The 21306-nt window shown below is 41.4% G+C and overlaps 1 protein-coding gene across 4 annotated transcripts in view; it reads left to right on the forward strand.

Annotated features, from left to right (window-relative positions):
- The window catches only part of cyfip1 (cytoplasmic FMR1 interacting protein 1), a 174740-nt gene that overhangs the window by 71387 nt on the left and 82047 nt on the right, over positions 1 to 21306 (forward strand). For all 4 annotated transcript variants that reach the window (XM_059963835.1, XM_059963833.1, XM_059963832.1 and 1 more), the window contains 5 exons: positions 4548 to 4644; positions 5444 to 5572; positions 7298 to 7402; positions 12134 to 12225; positions 18799 to 18916. In XM_059963835.1, the coding sequence (XP_059819818.1) occupies positions 4548 to 4644; positions 5444 to 5572; positions 7298 to 7402; positions 12134 to 12225; positions 18799 to 18916 (541 nt within the window). The remainder of the gene's footprint in view (positions 1 to 4547; positions 4645 to 5443; positions 5573 to 7297; positions 7403 to 12133; positions 12226 to 18798; positions 18917 to 21306) is intronic.

Here is a 21306-nt window from a genome sequence, read left to right on the forward strand (position 1 = left end):
CTCGATATCAAGGGGTCAGATAGGCAATCCTGTGGCCACAGTTGAGACATCAGCAAGGTGTGTTGCCTCCCAGTTGCCAGGATCAAGGCTGTATCACAGAGAAACAGGACATTTTAAGAGGGGATGGTGTGCAGCCAGAGTTCGTGGTCCATATAGGTACCAATAACATGGCCAGGAGCTGGGATGAGACCTTTCAAAGAGATTTTATGCAGTTCGATAAAAGTTAAAGTGCAGAACCCTCAGGGTTATAAACTCAGGATTACTACCCATGCCATGTACTCATGAGGTGAGAAATAGATACATAGTGCAATTCAACAAGTGGCTCAGGAGCAGATGCTGGAGAAAGAGTCCCTGAAAGTGAGTCCGTAGGCTGCGGAGTCAGTTCAGCACTGAGCTGAACTGACCTTCATCTTTAAAGCTACTTGAAAAGTGAAGGTAATAGAAAACTGAGTAAGTGGCAGAGCTATGAAATGAGTACTTTGTGTTCTTCTTACCGAAGAGAAGGATTTGGAGGATTATGAAGGCAGAATGGAGCACACTACTGTGCTCGTTCTTCTGAGAAGCATTAAAGTGGACAAGTCCTGAGGGTTTGATGGCATATATCCCGGTATATTGAAGGAAACAAGTGAGGAACATGTTAGGCTATGACAGACATCATTTTGTGCTCACAGGTGAGGTCCCAGAGGACTGGAATATGCAAACTGTTGTGCATTTACTCAGGAAAAGAAGTAGGCATAATCCAGATAACTATAGGCCAGTGACCCTCACATCAGTGGTATGGAAGCTAATGGAAAGGACATTATGTGCATTTAGAAAGGTATGACTGCCTTGGAGACTGTTAGCGTGGCTTTGTGCAGACAGCTCATGCCTTACTATCTTGATTGAGATTCTTGAGGAGGTGCTAAAGGAGCTTGATGTGGGTAATGTAATGAACGTTATCTATCTGGACCTGTAGAAAGGCATTTGATGAGGTCCTTTGTGGTAGGTTGAATTGGAAATTAAAGATGTATGGAATTTTGGATGAAATGAAAGCTTGGGTTCAGAACTGGCTTTCCTTTAGGGATAAAAGGCTCTTATTCTGGCTGGAAATCCGTGACCAGTGGTATTCCATAGGGATCTGTGCTCGGACCTCAGTTGTTTGTGATAAACAGTATATCAATGAATTGGATGAAAATGTAGATGGTGGATTAGCAAGTTTGTGGATGAGACTAAGATTGTTAGAGTTTATGGACAGTGTAAAGGACTGTCAAAGAATATGGCAGGATATAGATAGATCAGTTATGGATATGAACAGAGAAGTAGCAAATGGAATTTAATGAGGTTAGTGTTTTATTTGTTACATATTGGAAGGACAAAAAAAGGAGAACGTAAGCAGTTAATGTTAGACCCTTATTAACATTGAGGTACAGAGGAATCTTGGGAGTCCAAGTCCATAAGTTTACTGAAAGTGGCTTTGCAAGTGGATGAGGTGTAAAGAAGGCATATTAAATGCTTGCCTTCATTAGTGGGAGCAGGAGTTGAGTATAAGGGTGAGGAAGTCTTGCTGCTTTCCATGACCTACTGAATAAGCAACAGAGCACCTTTTTGAACAGACTCATTCAGCTCCGCTGTCATAAGGATTATTACAGAAAATCTTTTCCACCAAATGCAATAAGCATATTACAATAGTTCACCTCTGTATGACAGAGAACATGTCATGGTACAATCATCTCTGCTTTATTATTTCTTAGATTATTATTGCACTTTGATATTATTGTGTATATTGTTATTCTGTATGTTTTTATTAGTTAAGTCTGCACATTGCTACAATGCACGCACAATACTGGAGGAGCTCAGCAGGCCAGGCAGCATGTATGAAAAGAGTACAGTCGAAACCCTTTGGCAGGTCTGGAGAAAAAAACTGAGTAGATTTAAAATGTGGGGGGGAGGGGAGAGAGAAACACAAGATGATAGGTGAAACCTGAAGGGGGAGGGATGAAGTAAAGAGCTGGGAAGTAAATTAGTGAACAAGGCAGAAGGCCGTGGAAGAAAGAAAAGGGAAGAGGAGCATCAGAGGTGGGCGCTGGGCAGGCATGAACATCGATTTCTCGAACTTCTGGTAATGCCCCCCATTCCCCCTCTCCTTCACCATTTTCCATCCTCTTTTCCCTCTCTCACATCCTTGCCTGCCCATCTCCTCCCTCTGATGCTCTTCCTCCCTTTTCTTTCTTCCATGGCCTTCTGTCTCTTTCACCAATTTACTTCCCAGCTCTTAACTTCATCCCTCCCCTTTCAGGTGTCACATATTACCTTGTGTTTATTTCTCCCTTCCCCCAACCTTCTAAATCTACTCCTCAGCTTTTTTCTCCAGTCCTGCGGAAGGGTTTTGGCCTGAAATGTGGACTGTACTCTCTTTATGGATGCTGCCTGGCCTGCTGAGTTCCTCCAGCATTGTGTGTATGTTGCTCAGATTTTCTCTTGTTTGTGACTGGATCTGCACACTAAGTGTATTTTTAAATGTTGCTGCTGTAACAAAAGAATTTTGGACTCGGGATAATTATTATTATTATTATCGTTACTAAACTTTAGATCACAGAGTACTGCGTGCAGTCCTGGCTGCCCCATTATTGGAAGAATGTGGAGACTGGAGAGGGTGCAGGAGAGGGTTGCCAGGATGCTGCCTGGATTAGCGAGTATGAGCCTCAAAACAAAGGCTGAACAAACTTGGGCTGTTCTCCCTAAAGCGTTGGAGGCTAAGGGGAGACCAGACACAAACTTTTAAAATTATGACAGACAGGTAGGGTAGGCAGTCAGAATCTGTTCCCCAGGGCTGAGTTGTCAAATACCAGAGGGCATGATTTTAAGATTGGGGAGAGGGGCTTAGAGGTGATGTGAGGGGCAGGTTTTTACACAGAGGGTGGTAGGTGCTTGGAATAGGTTAGCAGGATCACTAGTGGAATGGGTCAATCTTATTGAGTTTAGGCGGTTTTTAGATAGACACATGAATATGAAGCGAATGGAAGAATGTTGACGGTACACAGGAGAAGAACATTTAGTTTTAATTGGCATCAAGATTGTCACAACTTTGTGGGCTGAATGGGCCTGTTCATTGCCGAACCATTACAGCAGAGCGTCTTCTTCACATTGATATGCTTTGACTAGTAATGTTTACACTTACTAGCCAAAGATTCAAGGTAATTCGATTTTATAGAACAATATAGTGCACGAACATATCCTTTGGCCCACAATATATGCACAGAACACAATGTCAAATTAAACTGAGTATCTTGAGCTGATACATGATCCATGTTCCTCCATTCTCTGCATATTTATGTGCAGCTCATTCCAAGAGCCTGCCATTCGTATAAAGTATAAAGTATATTCGTATAAAGTATGTGCTGCACACGTCTCCTTTAAACTCTTACCCAACTCCTTCAACCTCCCCCACCCACCCATTGGCTTAAATGTATATCCTCTAGGATCTGATATTTCTACCCTGGGAAAAAAATTCTAACAGTCTGTGCCTCTCATAATCTTCAAACTTCTATCAGGTTTTCCCTCAGCCTCAGATGCTCTAGAGAAAATGGCCCAAGTTTGTCCAACCTCTCATCATAGCTCATATCCTCTAATTTGGCCAGGATCCTAGGATACCTCTTCTGAACCCTTTTCAAAAGCCTCCATATCCTTCCTGCAATAAGACAACTAGAATTGCAGATGCGATTCCAAATGTGGCCAAACCCAAGTTTTATAGAGATGGAAAATGACTTCTAATCTCTTGTACCCTATGGCATGACCAATGAAGTTAATGTCCCATTTTTACTACACTGTCTACTTGATTGGCTGCTTTCAGTGAACTATAGATTTGATCCCTCTGTACATCAATTTATTATTGTTATAATCTGGAATTTCATTGGAGAGTGGTACCTAACTCATTTGTTAAAGTTTGTCGCAATTGAGTCATACCAATTTAAATAATAGTACGACGTAGATTCTATATTGTTAAGCTGGAAAGAGTGCAGAAAAGATTTCTGAGGATGTTGCCGGGGACTGAGTTAAACGGAGAGGTTGGCCAGACTAGGTTTTTATTCTTTGGAATATCGGAAAATGAGGGGTGGTTTGGTAGAAATGTTTAAACAAGGCATAGATAAGGTGGTCTCCCAGGGTAGAGGAATCCAAAACTTTGGGGCATAGATTTAGGGTGAGAGGAGAGAGGAAAGATGTTAGAGGGGCCTGAGTACCAACTTAACGCACTTGTGTGCAAAAGTATATGGAAGGAAGTAGCTGAGGCAGGTATAATAGTGTAATTTAAGAACCATTTGCATAGATACATAAGGGACAGGGCTTGGAGTGATATGGGCTGAACACAGGAAATTGGTTCCAGTTGGGTAGGCACCATGGCTGGTCTGGACTCATTGGGCCAAAGGGCTTGTATTTGTGCTCTATTGCTTGACAACTAAGAAATTTGAATGGAAAGAAGTGTGTGTACTTTTGAAATAGGTTTTATAACAGTATGTGTAATATTGAACTTGTAATTACTGAATGATCATTGAAATTAAACTTTGTTTCAGAGCTGCCCAGTTTCTTCGTAAAATGTCAGACCCACAATCTATACAAGAATCTCAAAACCTGTCCATGTTTCTTGCAAATCACAACAAAATTACTCAGGTAAATGTGACCCATAATTATATTTCTGAGCCTCAAGAAGGACCTATTGAATTATTTCAATAAGTCTGTCTGAATATACCAATTAAATACAATAGTTATTTGAAAATTATATGAAACAAAACTTTTTTGTAGTATTTTATAAATATTTTGGTAATAGTTTCACTTTTGAGTTGGAAAGTTAGAACGTAAACTTCATTCCAGGATTTGAACATTCATGACTCTTTATGTTTGGATGTTCATCTTTCCGATATGACACCAAACTGGGCTTGTCACCCTGTTCAAGTAAACGTATAACATCTTAACTCCTTTTTAAATAAATGCTTTTCAGCATTCATTCCTTAACCAGCAAAATATCAGGGTTTGGTGGAATAATGATTTGTTTCATTGTATTTGTTAGGAATGTTCTGTGTATTAATATTTGTGGATTAATGATAAATGTAGCATTAATGATGAATTTTTCCAGACCAAGAAGGTAGGAAAATTAATTTGAAAAGCTTGAGTTGAACATTGGTAACCCAGCCTTGAAATGCTTGGATGGATATACCTCCTTTCATGTTGCCTTCAACAGTAGCATGAACTTTTGGATGCTTTCTGCTTCAGCTCAGGCAGTAAGAGATTATCTACTGCATTGAGTGCATTTCCAGCTCATTAATACCTAGTGAAAATGTTAAGACAAAAAGACTATTGTGTAAAGTGAATTACTTCATTATTTTGTGAAGTATTGTGGACTTTTGCTGTCTGAAAAGCAAATTGTTGTTTTGTGTATCAAATTTCTTATTAACATATGTTCTCTTTACAGTCTCTCCAGCAGCAACTTGAAGTCATTCCAGGCTATGAGGAGCTTCTTGCTGACATTGTAAATATTTGTATTGATTACTATGAGAACAGAATGTACCTTACTCCTGGTGAAAAGCACATGCTACTGAAGGTATACGTTCCTTTTTAAATTTCACAGAGGTTGTACAAATTATATAGCTAGAATTATGTATCACTCATCAGCTTATGAGCTTATAGAATAATTTACCCTCACTAAATTTTGGCCAGACAGTACTTGAATGGTGTGTTGAAAATAGCTTGTTGGGAGTGTTTACTTCATTAGATAAAAGTTACATTAATCAGACTACAAAGAGAAATACATTCAATGGCAACATTATTAGGTACTCCTGAAAACTTTGTTAATGCAAATATCTAATAAGCCAATCATGTGCTGGCAATTCAATGTTTTTAAAAAAGTATGCAGACATGGTCAAGATGTTCATTTGTTCAGAAGAATGATTTAAGTGACTTTGACCTGGAATGATTGTTGATACCAGGTGGGGTGACAGCCTCTGGCCACCTCGTGATCCGGTCTACCATAGTTAGGATGTACCACACTCCTTGTGACACTGGTAGGGGGCCCACAATATCCACATGAATGTGGTCGAACCACCAGTGGGTGGGTTCGAACTGCTGTGGCGGGGCTTTAGTGTGCCGCTGCACCTTGGCTGTTTGGCACTGCGCGCATGTTCTGGCCCATTCACTGACCTGCTTGCGAAGTCCGTGCCACGCGAACTTGCTGGAGACCAGCCGGACGGTTGTCCTGATAGATGGGTGTGCCAAACCGTGTTTGGAGTCGAAAACTTGCCGCCTCCAGGCTGCCAGGATAATGGGGCGAGGTTGGCCGGTAGCCACGTCGAACAGGAGGGTCCTCTCACCTGGGTCTACGAGAAAGTCTTGCAGCTGCAAACCCGAGACTGCGGTCCTATAGCTGGACATCTCGTCATCTGCCTGCTGCTCCTCCGCCAGTGCTGCATAGTCCACTCCCAGGGACAGGGCCTGGATAGCTGGCCTGGAGAGTGCGTCCACCATGACATTGTCCTTTCCCGAGACATGCTGGATGTCTGTCGTGTACTCGGAAATGTAGGACAGATGTCACTGCTGGCGAGCCGACCAGGGATTGGACACCTTCGTGAACGCAAAGGTCAATGATTTGCGGTCCGTGAACGGCAGCTGGCCCTGGCCCTTGCAGGGCGGGCGACAACGGTGGGCTTCTGTGCCCCACCACTGGTGGTAGAAACACCATTTGTTCACTGTCCTCCTCACTCCTGCCTCTGTGTTGTGTGCGCCCCCCTGCCAGACCTGGTCTGGTCTGCTGTTGGGCACGTGGCCTGGTAATCTGATTGTCGGACGCCACGCTCTCCCTCTTGGCTTTCCACAGCATGTCTGCCTGGGCTGCCACCTTCCGGGGGTTGCTGAAATCTGTAAATACTACCCTCATTTCATCCTTGGATATCCTGTCTGGCATTTTGCAAGTTGGTTAGCAGCTGTCTGCACACACCCAGATTTTGACTCAGAAGGGAGTATTCTGCAGGAACAGTGTCCAGATTTTGTGATTTAATTAAACAGAACTTATGACAAAATGTTTCATTATCTTTTTTTAATCATTCACTCTTTAAGTTGCTGGAAGATAGCTGGTAATTTCAATGAGCAAGCAAAAAATTAATTTGTTAGTACAAGCTGTAGAAAGCAGTGTTACTTCCCATTTAAAAGTTTCTACTTGTATGAAACAATGTATGAACAATCCAGACCTCGGTAGTCATCTAGCATCATTTCATCAGTTATATCTTTAAAAAAGCATTTTGTACCAAGTGTTTCAAATAAGAATATTTTACAGGTGATGGGATTTGGTCTGTACCTTATGGATGGAAGTGTAAGCAACATATACAAATTGGATGCCAAGAAACGGATACACTTGAGCAAAGTTGATAAATTTTTCAAGGTAAGGAGATACCATTTTCTCTTGAACTAATGAAAACAACAACGGTTTTATCTTTGGATCTGTTTTTCTAGGTAGACATGTTTTTTGTATCTTTCTTTATAGTTTCAGTAATTATGCATGTTAAGATGTTAGGTGCTACATCTTGAAAACAGTTTTTCAAAATATTAATATTCATTAGGGGAAAAGAAAATTCAGAAGGCATAGACTGTCAATGATGTACTGCATGTCATCTATTAGCGTCTTGTTTTAAAGTAAATTAATAGTGCCATGAAATACAAGAAAATAGAGATTTTTGATTTTGTACTTAAAGTAATTGATTAAGAAATCCAGCAAAAGGCAATTTTAAGTCAACAGCTCTTTACCTTTCTGTTTTGTACTTGGTTTGAAAAAGATTGTTGCACTTTTTAAAAGATTATTATGTGCCCAGGAATTAAAAGTCTGTTTTTCTTTATTGTGTAATAAAATTTGTGCTTGCATTTATCAGGTAGTTATTGCTCATCTGTTAACTGTTTTCCTCCTTTTGTTTAATCATTAATTGCACAATGTGCAGAGAAAGATGATTGCTGTATAGACAAATGTCTAATAAATTTATCATGGGTTTGTTTGGGCACTTCGGGGCATGTGAAATTTTACTAGGTCAAACTCTAGAGCACATTTCCTTGCCAGGCCTCCTTATTGTTAGCATTTAATACTTTATGCACAAGTTATCTAAAGAATAAAGGATGTTTTATGCTGAGAACAAAGAGATGCAAGGCCATGAGACATAGGAGCAAAATTAGGCAATTCAGCTCATTGAGTCTGTTCCGCCATTCCATCATGGCTGATCCTGGATCCCACTCAATCCCATACACCTGCCTTCTCGCCATATACTTTGATCCCTTGACAGATCAGGAAATGATCAGATTCCGCCTTAAATATACCTACAGATGGCCTCCACTGCAGTCTGTGGCAGAGCATTTCACAGATCTACTACTCTGGTGAAAGAAGCTCCTTCTTACCTCTGTTCTAATGGGTCGCTCCTCAAATTTAAGGCTTTGCCCTCTAGTTTTGGATATCCCTACCACAGGAAACAGCCTCCACACATCCACCCTACCTAGTCCTTTCAACATTCAGTAGGTTTCAGAAAGATTCCCCTCCCCCCCCACATTCTTCTAAATTCCAGTGAGCACAGGCTCAGCTCCTCATGTGTTAATGGAAAAAAGTATTGTTGACGTTTCAGGCCGAGACCCTTTGGCAGGACTGGATAAAAAACGGATGAGTAGATTTAAAAGGGGGGTGGGGGGAAGGAGAAAAAACACAAGGTGATAGGTGAAACCTGAAGGACACAATATATGACCCCAACAGACTCACATGTGAAGTGTCAACTGACTGTTTGGGGCCCTGAATGGTGGCGTAGGGGCAGGTATAGCACTTGTTCTGCTTGCAAGGATAAATGCCAGAAGGGAGATCAGTGGGAGGGATGAATGGACGAGGGAGTTGTGAATTCAGAGATCCCTGCAGAAAGCAGAAGGTGGGGGAGGGATGATGCGCTTCAACAGGTGTAGTACTTGTTCTGCTTCCAAGGATAAGTGCCAGGAGGGAGATCAGTGGGAAAGGACGAATGGACCAGGGAGTCAAGTAGGGAGTGATCCCTGTGGAAAGCACAAAGTGTGTGGGGAGGGAAAGATATGCTTCAACACCAAAGCACATCTCCCCCACCCCCCAACTTTCTGCTTTCCGCAGGATTCTCTCCCTATGCAATTCCCTTGTCCAATAGTCCCTCCCTGCTGATCTTCCTCCTAGCACTTATATTGCAAGTGGAACAAGTGCTACACTTGTGCCTACACCTTCTGCCTCACTATCATTCAGGACCCCAAGCAGTTCTTCCAGGTGAGACGACAATTTGCTTGTGAGTCTGTCGGGGTCATATACTGTGTTTGATGCTCCCGATGTGGCCTCCTATATAACAGTGAGACCTGATGTAGATTGGGAGATCATTTTGCCAAGCACCTATGCTCCATCTGCCGGTAGAATCGGGATCTCCCAATGGCCATCTATTTTAAATCTACTTCCCATTCCCATTCTGATATGTCAATCCATGGCCTCCTCTGCTGTCACAGTGAGGCCTCACTCAGGTTGGAGGAACAAAATCTTATATTCCATCTGGGTAGCCTCCAACCTGATGGCACGAACATTGATTTCTTGAACTTCTGGTAATGCCCCCACCCACCCCACTTCACAATTCCCCATCCCCTTATCCCTCTCTCACTTTATCTCCTTCCCCTGCCCATTGCCTCTCTCTGGTACTCCAACCCCTTCTTTCTTCCATGGCTTTCTGTTCTTTCCTATTGGACTACTCCTTCTCCAGCCCTATATCTCTTTCACCAGTTAACTTCCCAGTTCTTTACTTCATCCCCTCCCGGTTTCACCTATCACCATGTGTTTCTGTCTCCCCTCCCCCACCTTTTAAATCTAACCCTCATCTTTTTTTATTCCAGTCCTGCCAAAGAGTCTCGGCCCGAAATGTCGACCACTTTTTTCCACAGATGCTGCCTGCTCTGCTGAGTTCCTCCAACATTTTGTGTGTGATATTTGGATTTCTACCATCTGCAGATTTTCTCTTGTTTGTCATATGTTACTCCCTTCATTCCCGGAATCATCCTCATGAACCTCCTCTGGACTCTTTTCTGAGATATGTGGCCCAAAACTGTTGATAATACTCTTAACTGCAGTCTGACCAGTGTCTTATTAAAGGCTCAGTATTATCTCCATATGCGATGTTTGCAGCACCTGATCAGTGTTCTCTTTGAGCATGATTAGGTGTTGAAACTAAATAACAAAAAAATGTTCCTGAAAGAAATCACTTAAATACTTGACCCACTTTTACTTTTTGTCTGCATCCACGTGTTTATCAACCTCAACATTTACCTGATGTTCTCAGCGGAGTATTGCAGAATAGCGTTTGTTAGGAGTTACTTAAATATAGTTGAGAATCATCTTCATTGGGAGGATGGTAAATCAGGTTTAAGAAAACTGGATTATTTATGATATGGGTGGACAAAGCAGTCCACTTGATCAGGGCACAAACTGAAGAGAAATTAGGTAATTACAAATGCACATATGTACCCAGTTGATCATTTTCCTAGGTCTTGTTTCTTGAAATTGGAAAACCTGGTTACCTGGATAAGCCACATTTCTAACCACCCCAGCCCTACAATGATTATCTTCTGGCAAATTAGCCTTCTTTAACCAACCTGTATTGATCAAAGCACCTTTAAGGGAAGGAGTTGCTAATCTATTCACTATCTAGTGAAAATTGAAATCAAACAAATGCTGGAAGCACTCCACATGTCAAACAGTATCTATGGAAAGTTATTATGTTAGGTCAGAAGTCCTTTTTCATAACTGAGATAGTGAGAGAACAAAGTACACTAGAATCCAGTTAATCAGGGCAGCCACATTTGAAATAACTCTGAAAGAGCAAAAATTAATTGAGAAAATAGCTGGGATTTTCTTCGTTATTTGCGACACTATGCCACTTAATTGGGGCAGGAGACATGCTGAGCAGTTTCTAGCTAGTGTCAGTCATATGCATTTGTGTGCTTAATAAGACACTGCTCTGTCCTTAGAGCAAACAGTTTTATATCACGTCAGTTGCATGTGCTTGTGTTTTGTTTTCCATTTGGGTTGATGAATGCTGATTCCAAAGCAGTGATTTTTGATCATTTTGTGACTGGACCAAATTAAAAGCCATCTGTCACTACTCATAACCCACTGGCAGAGGTAAATGAAGGGTCGTAATTTACTGTTAGACTGTGACACTACTTCATACAGGAAGGCAATGAAAGCAGTCCATTATCTGGACCAGGTGTCTGCACTGATTTTGTTCATTTACAGTCAATCAAAAGAACATGCCATTGTACATTGGATGAATTCTATCATCAAAAACTATTAGAAACTAATGCACAGTTTTATAGTATGGTAGTACTATTAGTAGCGTTCTATTTTTTTCTGTATTTCATTTGAAGACTAGATTATTTGTTACTCATTTTGTCTTTTGATTCCTTTTTAACTATTTCCACAAAATTTTTGGTAGTTGGGGTAGCCACTTAACTAGGCCAAAATGTCCTGGTCCCAATGTGTCTTAATTAACTAGAATCCACTATATATCTTAAGTAGTTGCGAGTGGGGGAGGGGTTGGTAAAACAAATTTGGAAGTGTCCAACAGATTAATTTGTGTCTAAAGAAAGAAAAAACTCAGTTAATCTTACCAATGGTTAAATTTGTAGCAGATCTAGCCATTTCTGATATTCGGAGAAAAGACAGATGAAATAGTTAAATCCAGTATTGAGTCCTAAAGGATGTAATAGGTCTTTTTGGTGCAGTGCAAGAAACCACAACAGCTTGCCACTTTAATTCTCTACCCCATTCCTCCTTTGACATCCATATGTGAAAGTCACAGTGAGGACAAGATTGACATTGATCGTGGTGTCTCCCATCATCAGCACCACTTAAAATAAGCATTGCCTAGTTGGCCTTGGTTTGAGAGAGATATGTCCAGAATTTCTTAAAGCTGGTGTTATTTAGACTTTTAGACTTAGCCTGTTACTTTGATTTTCAGACAAGGTTTTGTTTTTGCCATTTGGTAGTAAAGTGAGACTATTATTATAAAACTTAAACTTGAAAGTTACCCAGAATTGATAACTTGCATGAAAAATGCTTTTAAAATGTTTTATCTTTGTCACTTTGCAGCAACTGCAGGTTGTACCATTATTTGGTGACATGCAGATAGAGTTGGCCAGGTATATCAAGACAAGTGCTCATTTCGACGAAAACAAATCAAGGTAAGGTTCTGAATCATTTGGCTTGTGAATATGTAAACATACAGTGCTGCACTCAGTACAAAGGGAAGTATGGTGTGAGGGGGTAGTGGGTGGTGGCTGGAAGCAGTGTAATTTCTGTTTAGTTGGCAAGTTTCATTGCATGACTTTAGTCAATTCATTTCAGCCAGGTTTAGGAAAAATTCCATTTAGAGGAAATTTTTGCTGCTTTGCACAAGGCCACCCCTAATTCAGCATCTTGTCTTGATGGCAAAGGACATAAGATTATTGAAAAAGAAAAAAATAAACAAGAAAATCTGCAGATGCTGGAAATCCAAAGCAACACACACAAACTGCTGGAAGAACTAATCAGGCTAGGCAGCATCTATAGAAAAGAGTAAGCAGTCAACATTTTGGGCTGAGACGCTTCATCAGGACTGGAAAGGAAGGGGAGGGCAAAATAAGAAGGTAGGGGGAGGGGAGGAAGAAGTACCAGGTGATAGTTGAAACAGGATGGGGTGAAGTAAAAAGCTGGGAAGTTAATTAGTGAAAGATAAAGGGCTGGAGAAGGGAGAATCTGATGAGAGGGCAGAAGACTAGGGAAGAAAGGGAAGGGGAAGGAGTACCAGAGGGAGGTGGTGGGCACGTTAAGACCATAAGACATAGGAGCAAAATTAGGATATTCAGCCCATCATGTCTGCTCTGCCATTTCATCATGGCTGATCCCAGATCCCACTCAACCCCATACACCTGCCTTCTCACCATATCCTTTGATGCCCTGACTGATCAGTAAACAATCAACTTCTGCCTTACATATACCCACAGACTTAGCCTTCTCTGCAGTTTGTGGCAAAGCATTCCACAGGTTCAGTACTCTGGCTAAAAACATCCCTCCTTACCTCTGTTCTAAAAGGTCATCCCTCAATGTTGAGGCTGTGTCCTGTAGTTCTGCATAATCACGCCAGAGGAAATATCCTCACCACGTACACCCGATGTCGTCCTATCAAGATTTGGTAGTTTCAATGAGATCCTCATGCAATCTTCTAAATGCCAGTGAGTACAGGCCCAAAGCTGGCAAATGCTCCTCATATGTTAACCCCTTCATTCCTGAAAGCATCCTCATGAACCTCCTCTGGACTGTCTCCAATAACACACATCCTTTCTGAGATATGGGGCCCAAAACTGTTAACAATATTCCAAGTCCAGCCTGACTAGTGTCTTATAAAGGTTCAGCATTATCTCCTTGCTTTTATATTCTATTCCCCTTAAAATAAATGCCAACATTGCATTTGCCTCCTTTACCACAGACTCAGCATGTGAATTAACCTTCTGGGAGTCTTTTAAGAGGACTCCTAAGTCCCTCTGTACCTCTGATGTTTGAACCCTCTCCCCATTTAGATTATAGTCTGCACTATTGTTCCTTTTACCAAAATGGGTTATCATACATTTCTTAACACTGTATTCCATCTGCCATTTTTTCCCCATTCTTTTGTCCCAGTCCTGCTTGCAATCGCATTGCTTCCTCAGCGCTGTCTCCCCTCCACCTATCTTCGTATCATCCACAAACTTTGCCACAAAACCGTTAATTCCATCATCTAAATCAATGACCAAAACTGTGAAAAGTAGCTATCCCAATATTGACCTTTGAGGAACACCACTCGTAACTGGCAGCCAACCAGAAAAGGCCCCTTGTATTCCCATTCGCTGCCTTCTGCCTGTTAGCCATTCCTCTATCCATGCAAGTATCTTTCCTGTAACACCATAGGATTTTATCTTGTTAAGCAGGCTCATGTGGCACCTTATCAAATGCCTTCTGAAAATCCAAGTAAATGTCATCCCCTGCCTCTCCTTTGTCTATCCTGCTTGCTACTTCCTCAAAGAACTCTTAACAGATTTTAAGGTAAGATTTCCCTTTACAGAAACTGTGCTGACTTTGACATTTTATGATTAGTCTCCACGTACCCTGAAACCTCATCCTTAATAATAGACTCCAACACATTCCCAACCACCAAGGTTAGGCCAACTGGCCTATAGTTTTCTTTCTATTTTTTGCTTTCTTTCTTAAAGAGTGGAGTGACATTTGCAATCTTCTAGTTCTCCTCGACCATGCCAGAATCAAGTGATTCTTGAAAGATCATGACCAATGCAACTGTTATCAATGACCTCTCTCAGAACTCTGTGATGTCATCCATCAGGACCAGGTGACTTAGCAGCCTTAAGATCTTTGAATTTGCCCTGCACTTTTTCCTTTGTAATAGCAATGGCACTCACTCCTGCTCCCTGACACTCACAGACCTCTGGCACACTATTAGTGTATTCCACAGAGAAGACTGATGCAAAATACCCATTCAGTTCATCTGCCATTTCTTTGTCCCGCATTACTAACTCATCATTTTCCAATAGTCCAATATCAATTATCGCCCCCCCCCCCCCCTTTACTCTTTATATAACTAAAAAAATGTTTTTGGTATTCTACTAGTTTCCCTTCATTTTTCATCTTTTCCCTTCTTATAGCTTTTTTAGTTGCCTTTTGTTGGATTTTAATGTTTCCCAATCATCTAACTTCCCTTGTCTGCTACGGTTGCCTTGCCCTGCCATTTGAGAACAAGTTCTGTGGGACATATCTATCCTGGACCTTGTGGATTATTCCCAGAAACTTCAACCATCTATGTTCTGCTGTCATCCCACCAGTATCCTTCTCCAATACACCTGGGCAAACTCCTCTTTCATGTCTCTGTAATTCCCTTTATTCCATTGTGATACTGATACATGTGTCACAATTGTAAAGGGGGACTTCAATATGCAAGGAGATTGGGCAAATCAGGTTGGGGTCTGATTGCAAATTGCAGTATGAATTCAATCATATTATAATCACTGCTTCCTAAGGGTTGCTTTACATTAAGCTCTCTAATAAGAGCTGGGTTAATACACAACACCCAATCTAAGAGAGCCTTTCCCCAAGTAAGCTCACAAGCTGCTCTAAAAAGCCATCTCATAGGCATTCAACAAATTCCCTCTCTTGTGATCTGATATCAACCTGATTTTCTTGATCCCCTTGCAAATTGAAGTCCCTCATTACAATTATGTCATTACCCTTATTACATGCCCTTTCCAGCTCCCTTTGCAATCTCAGTCTCACATCTTGGCTACTATTTGGAGGCCTATATATCATTCCCATAATGTCTTTTTTACCCTTGCAGTTTCTTAACTCCACCCACAAAGATTCAACATTCTCTGACCATATGTCACCTCTTTCCAAAGATGTAATTCCATCTCTTACCAACAGAGCCACACCACCATCTTTGCCTTCCTGCCTGTACTTTCAATACAAAGTATATCCTTTGATGTTAAGCTCCCAACTCTGGCCTTCTTTCAGCCACAACTCAGTGATCCCACAGAATCATACCAACCAATCTCTAATTGCACCACGAGTTCGGCCACCTTATTCCGAATGCAATGCACATACAAATACAGTGCCTTCAGTCCTGCATTCTTCGCCCTTCTCAATTTTGCCTCTGTGGTACAATCTAACTCTGCTCTGTCTGGCATGTTCATTCTTACATTCATGTTAACATCCATCACCTACTTGTAAACCTGCTGGCTTATCCTCAGGTCTATTATACTGGTTCCCAACCCCCTGCCATATTAGTTTAAACCACTCCCAATAACCTTAGTAAACCTGCCCGCAAGTATATTGGTCCCCCTTGGATTCAAGCGCAACCCATCCCTTTTGTATGGGTCACACCTGCCCTAGAAGAGATCCCAATTATCCAGAAATCTGAAATCCTGTCCCCAGCTCCCATTCTCCAACCACACATTCATCTGCCACCTCATTCTATTCCAGTCCCCACTGTCATGAGGAACGGGTTGCAATCCCGAGATTACTATCCTTGAGGTCTTTCAACTTCCTTCCTAACTCCCTGTATTCTTTTTCAGGATCACCTCTCTTTTTCGTCCTGTGTCGTAGGTACCAATATGTACTACGACTTCTGGCTGCTTACCCTCCTTTTTCAGAATATTGTGGGCAGTTACTGGAAGTTCAAGAAATCAATGTTCGTGCCATCAGGTTGGAATATAGGTGTTGCTCCTCCAACCTGAGTTGTGGCCTCATCCTGGAGGTGGAGGAGGCATGCACTGGCATGTCGGAATGGGAATGGATAATAGAATTGAAATGCGTAGCCACCTGGAAATCCTGCTTTTTCTGCTGTACAGGGGGAGTGAACAGTTTTTGAATAGCATCAGTTATGTTCAAACAACAGTGATTTTTGTCACTGATAGTTGGCAGGAAATATGCTATAAGACAATTCAGAACAGTTTTGCTCACTGTGGTTTCAAGCAATCAGACTTGGAAATGCCAGAAATGGCCGAGAGCAAAAATGAACCAATTTTGCTACTTCAAGTGAGGAATTTGAAGGTATTGACAATAATCTTGAATGTTATCTTTGGTCCCCTTTGGGCATTTAGCTCTCACCTGTGACTCCATGTAGCTGTTTGCATGCGACAGCAGTCACACCCTTGTACACCGCTTCAACAGGTGGGCTAAACTAGGTGACAGTAGCCGGCGGATCTCATACCATGGTGCAATAGGGACGTACCTGTTCTAGAATGTGAAGTCAGTGGTCTGGATGGTTGAGATCGACATTGAGATTTGTCAGCCAAGAAGGTGGTTCTGCAATTCTACATGGAGAGCAAAGGGCATGACAAGACACACAATAAGTCAAGGTCATCCACCGCAATCAAGGTTGTAGATGCACTCAATGGCAGGGAGTGTTATGCCTGTAATGGAACAGGCTGAGTCTACAGTCTCTTTTGAGTCCCTCTCTGCAGTCTCTTAATTTGTGCATTGGAGCCTCTGTAGCAGGTGGTGATGCAACCGGTCAGAATGTTCTCCCCAGTGCATTTGTAGAAATTTGTTAGTCCTTGGAGACATAGCAAATCTCCTCTAATTCCTACTGTAGTCCTTGGTGTGCCTTCCTTTTGTGATTGCATCATTGTGTTGGGCCCAGGATAGATCCTCTGAGATGTTAATAAAACATAGAACAGTACAGCACAGGAACAGGCCCTTCGGCCCACAATGTTGTGCTGAACCAGCTAAAAAGTAATCTGAAAACACCCAAACACTAATCCCTACACAATGTCCATATCCCTCCATCTTCTGCATATTCATGTGCCTATTGATTGTCTCTTAAAAGACTCTAATATTTTTGTCTCTACCACCATACCAGGCATTGCATTCCAGGCATCCACCACTCTCTGAGCAAAAAAAAACCTTGCCTCTCACATCCCCTTTGAATCCATGCCTTCTGGTATTCGACATTTCAACCCTGGGAAACAGATACTCCCTGCCAACTCTATCTATGCCTATCATAATCTTATAAACCTCTATCAGATCTCCCTTCAGCCTCTGTCGCTCTAGAGAAAACAACCTACGTTTATCCAGCCTCTAATGATAGCACATGCCCTCTAAACCAGGCAGCATCATGGTAAACATCTTCTGCACCCTCTCCAAAGCCTCAACATCTTTCCTCTAGTGGGGTGACCAGAACTGGATGCAGTACTCCAGATGTGGCCCAACCAGTGTTTTATAAAGTTGCCACATAACCACTTTTGAACTCAGTGCCTCAACTAATAAAAGCAGATATTCCATAAGTCACTTTAACCACCCTATCAATCTGTGTAGTCACTTTCAAGGATGCTCATAGAACTTAAAGCTGCTCCCTCTTTCCACTGCTGACGCCCTTGATGAGAACTGATCTGTGTTCTCCCTCCTTCCCCTTACTGAGGAACACGATCAATTCCTTGGTCTCGCTGATGTTAGTTGCAACATTGTTATTGTGAAACCACTAAACCAGCTGATCTATCTTATCCCTGTACATCTCCTTGTTGTCAAATGAGATTGTCAACAACAATGATAATCATTGACAGATTTATGATGGAGGTCTGCGCAGTGCCTAGCAGTCATGCATTAAGAGAGAGTACAGCAGTGTGCCAAGCCACATCCTTGAGGTGTGCCTGAGTTGATTGTCAGTGATGAAATGTTCTTACCGATTCATACTGACTGTAGTCTCCCAATGAGGAACTTGAGGATCCAGTTGTAGAGGGAGGTACAGAATTCCAGGTTTTGAAGCCTGTTGATTAGCTGAATGCTGCAGTCTTATCATTGGGCAGCTGATTGATATTTGTATTGCTGTTGTGCAGGTGCTCCAAAGCCTATTGGAGAGCCAGTGAGATTGCATCCATTCTTGCCCTGTTGTGGCATTAGGCAAATAGTAGTGGGTCCAGATCAGGAGTTTATTTTAACTATGACCCGCCTCTCAAAGCACTTCATCACAGTAGATGTGAGTGCTACCAGATAATGGGCATTGAGGCAACTCACCTGCTCTTCTTGGGCACTGGTATAGTTGATGCCCTTTTGAAACAATTGGGAACCTCTGAAGCTGCGAGAGATGTTTGAGAAACGAATGACCGGTATCAGTGTGTTATAAGGGAAATAGTGACATCCCAATTGTGGTTTTGATACTTGTTTTCATGTATTTAGTCAAATTTTGATTTTAAACTGTTTACTCATGCACAGTTGTGTATGTGTTCTCAATTAAGGTGGACCATAACATCATCTAGCAGCAGTCCGCAATATAACATTGTTGAACAAATGATTCAGATCAGAGAAGATCATATGCGTTTCATTTCTGAGCTTGCCCGCTATAGCAACAGTGAGGTATGTGAAATATAATTCTTGATCATAATTAATTTAGACTCCAACATGGTTGCTTTGTGCATGCTTTTCTTAGGAAACAATGTACAAATAGGAAATCACAAACAAGGCCACAGTTAGTACTTACATCTTAACTTTTTGCTAAGCTGATGGACAGTGCATGCAGAAATCCTGTTGGATTAGGATTGGTGCTGGATTTATGCCTGTAGTTAAAGGAGTAGAGAACTATATTCTGAGTCAATAGAAACAAATTAAAATAGAGAACCATTTTCCATGAAGATAGTAATGATCTATATAGCACTTTTGCTTTAAATAAATGTGTGTTTTGTAGCACTAGTCAAGGTCACCACTTACGTTGAAATTCTAGTAATCTGCTGTCTGGTTATTTGGAAACTGCAATAGCTTGGCATCTACCTCACTCTGTGGTTCCTGTGCTTCTGCCTTTTGTTTTACTGAAAACAAGAAAAATCTGAGTGGCTGCACAGAAATCCTCAAGAAGCAAGGATGAACAAGCAATGGTTATTATACAAGTTGCGACAAATAAGATAGAAAGAACAAGGGATGAAGTCCTGCAGAATGAATATCAGGGGTTAGGTATAAAGTTTAAAATGTTCTCAAAGGTAGCAGTCTCCAGATTACTCCTTGTGCTAGTGAATTCATGAATGGAAAGTTAGGCCTGATGAACGTGTGGCTGAAGAACTGGTGGAAAGGTCAAGTATTCAGTTTCTTGAAATATTGGGATCTCTTCTGAGATAGAAGCAACATGTGCAAGAGGGAGAGGTTACACTTGAACCAGAGGGGGGGACCAATATCCTAGAAGAGAAATTTGCTTTTTGCCACTAGGAAGAGATTAAATTAGATGGCAGCATGTGGGACTTGAAAGCAAAGTAATGGGTATGTGCAGCAACTGAAGAGTGTAAGCCTGGCGATATGGGTAGCCACATTTGCAGAATAAGGGTCAGATGGGTCCACTGCTTTAAATTGCATCTATTTTAATGCACATAACTTAATGGGTTAGGCAGACAAAATGAGGGCATGGATTGCCTCTAAGAATTGGGATATTGTAGTCATAACAGAAATGTGGCTTAGAGAATGGCTAGACTGGCAGCTTAGTGTTCTGGATTACCAGTGCCATTGACATGACAGAAGAATAGTGAAGAGTAGAGGGGGTATTGCCTTTTTTTTATATAAGAGAGGATATAATAACAATACATGGAGAGGATATTCTTGAGGGAACTTCTATTGAGGCAGCTTACGCATAGATCTTTAAAGTAAGTAGATGGTCACCTTGATCAGACTATATTGTAGCCCTCCCAGAAGTCAACAGGAGCCTGAGGAACAGAGTAAAACACACAAAATGCAGTAGGTCAGGCATTATCTATCCTCCAAGTCAAAGAAAATTTGCAGACCTTTTGTTTCATGGCTAATAATTATTACATTTATAATTGTTTGCAAATCTACAGATGTAAGAAAAAAGTTTGAGAACCCTTTGCAATTACCTGGTTTTCTGCATTAATTACTCGTAAAATATGGTCTGAATCACAATAGACAAACACAATCTGCCTAAACTATTGACACACAGACAATTGTACTTCTCATCAATACTGAGTACACTACTTAAACAATCACAGTCTAGTTTCGAAAAAGTATGTGCACCTCTGAGGTAATGGCTTCTACAAACGCTATTTGGAGTCAGGTGTTCCAATTGATGAGATGAGATTGGATGTGTGGGTTGTAGAGGTGCCTTGCCCTGATTTTTTTTCAAAAAAAAGATACACAAAATCACGGTCTGCTTTTCTCAAGAAAGATCTGTTTATGCGCACCATGCCTCAATCAAAACAACCTTCAGAGGATCTTTTGAAGAAGAATTGTAGAGATGCATGAAGCTGAAAAAGGCTACAAAAGCATTTCTATAGACCTGAGTGTTCATCAGTCCACAGTAGTAGAAATTATCTACAAATGGAGGAAATTTTGTACTGTTGCTACTCTCCCTAGGAGTGGGCATCCAGCAAAGATCACACCAAGAGCACAACATGCGATGCTGACGGAGGTGAAAAAGAACCCAAGGGTAACAGCAAAAATCTCTGTTCATGTGTCCACTATAAGAAAAACACTGAATTAGAATGGTGTTCATGGAAGGACACCATGGAGGAAACCACTGCTCTCTTAAAAACATTGCTGCACGTCTCAACTTTGCAAAAGAACACCTGGATGTTCTACAACTCTTCTGGGACAATGTTCTACGGACAGATGAGACAACATTTGAACAGTGAATTCAAAATTGTATTAAGACATTTTACAAGAAAATGTCAGTGTAGTAGTCCGTCACCTGAAGTTTAATATTAGTTGGCTGATTCAATAAGATAGTGATCCGAAACACAAAAGTAAATCAA

The sequence above is a fragment of the Hypanus sabinus genome, chromosome 3, assembly GCF_030144855.1.
Source record: "Hypanus sabinus isolate sHypSab1 chromosome 3, sHypSab1.hap1, whole genome shotgun sequence".
Lineage (NCBI taxonomy): Eukaryota > Metazoa > Chordata > Chondrichthyes > Myliobatiformes > Dasyatidae > Hypanus > Hypanus sabinus.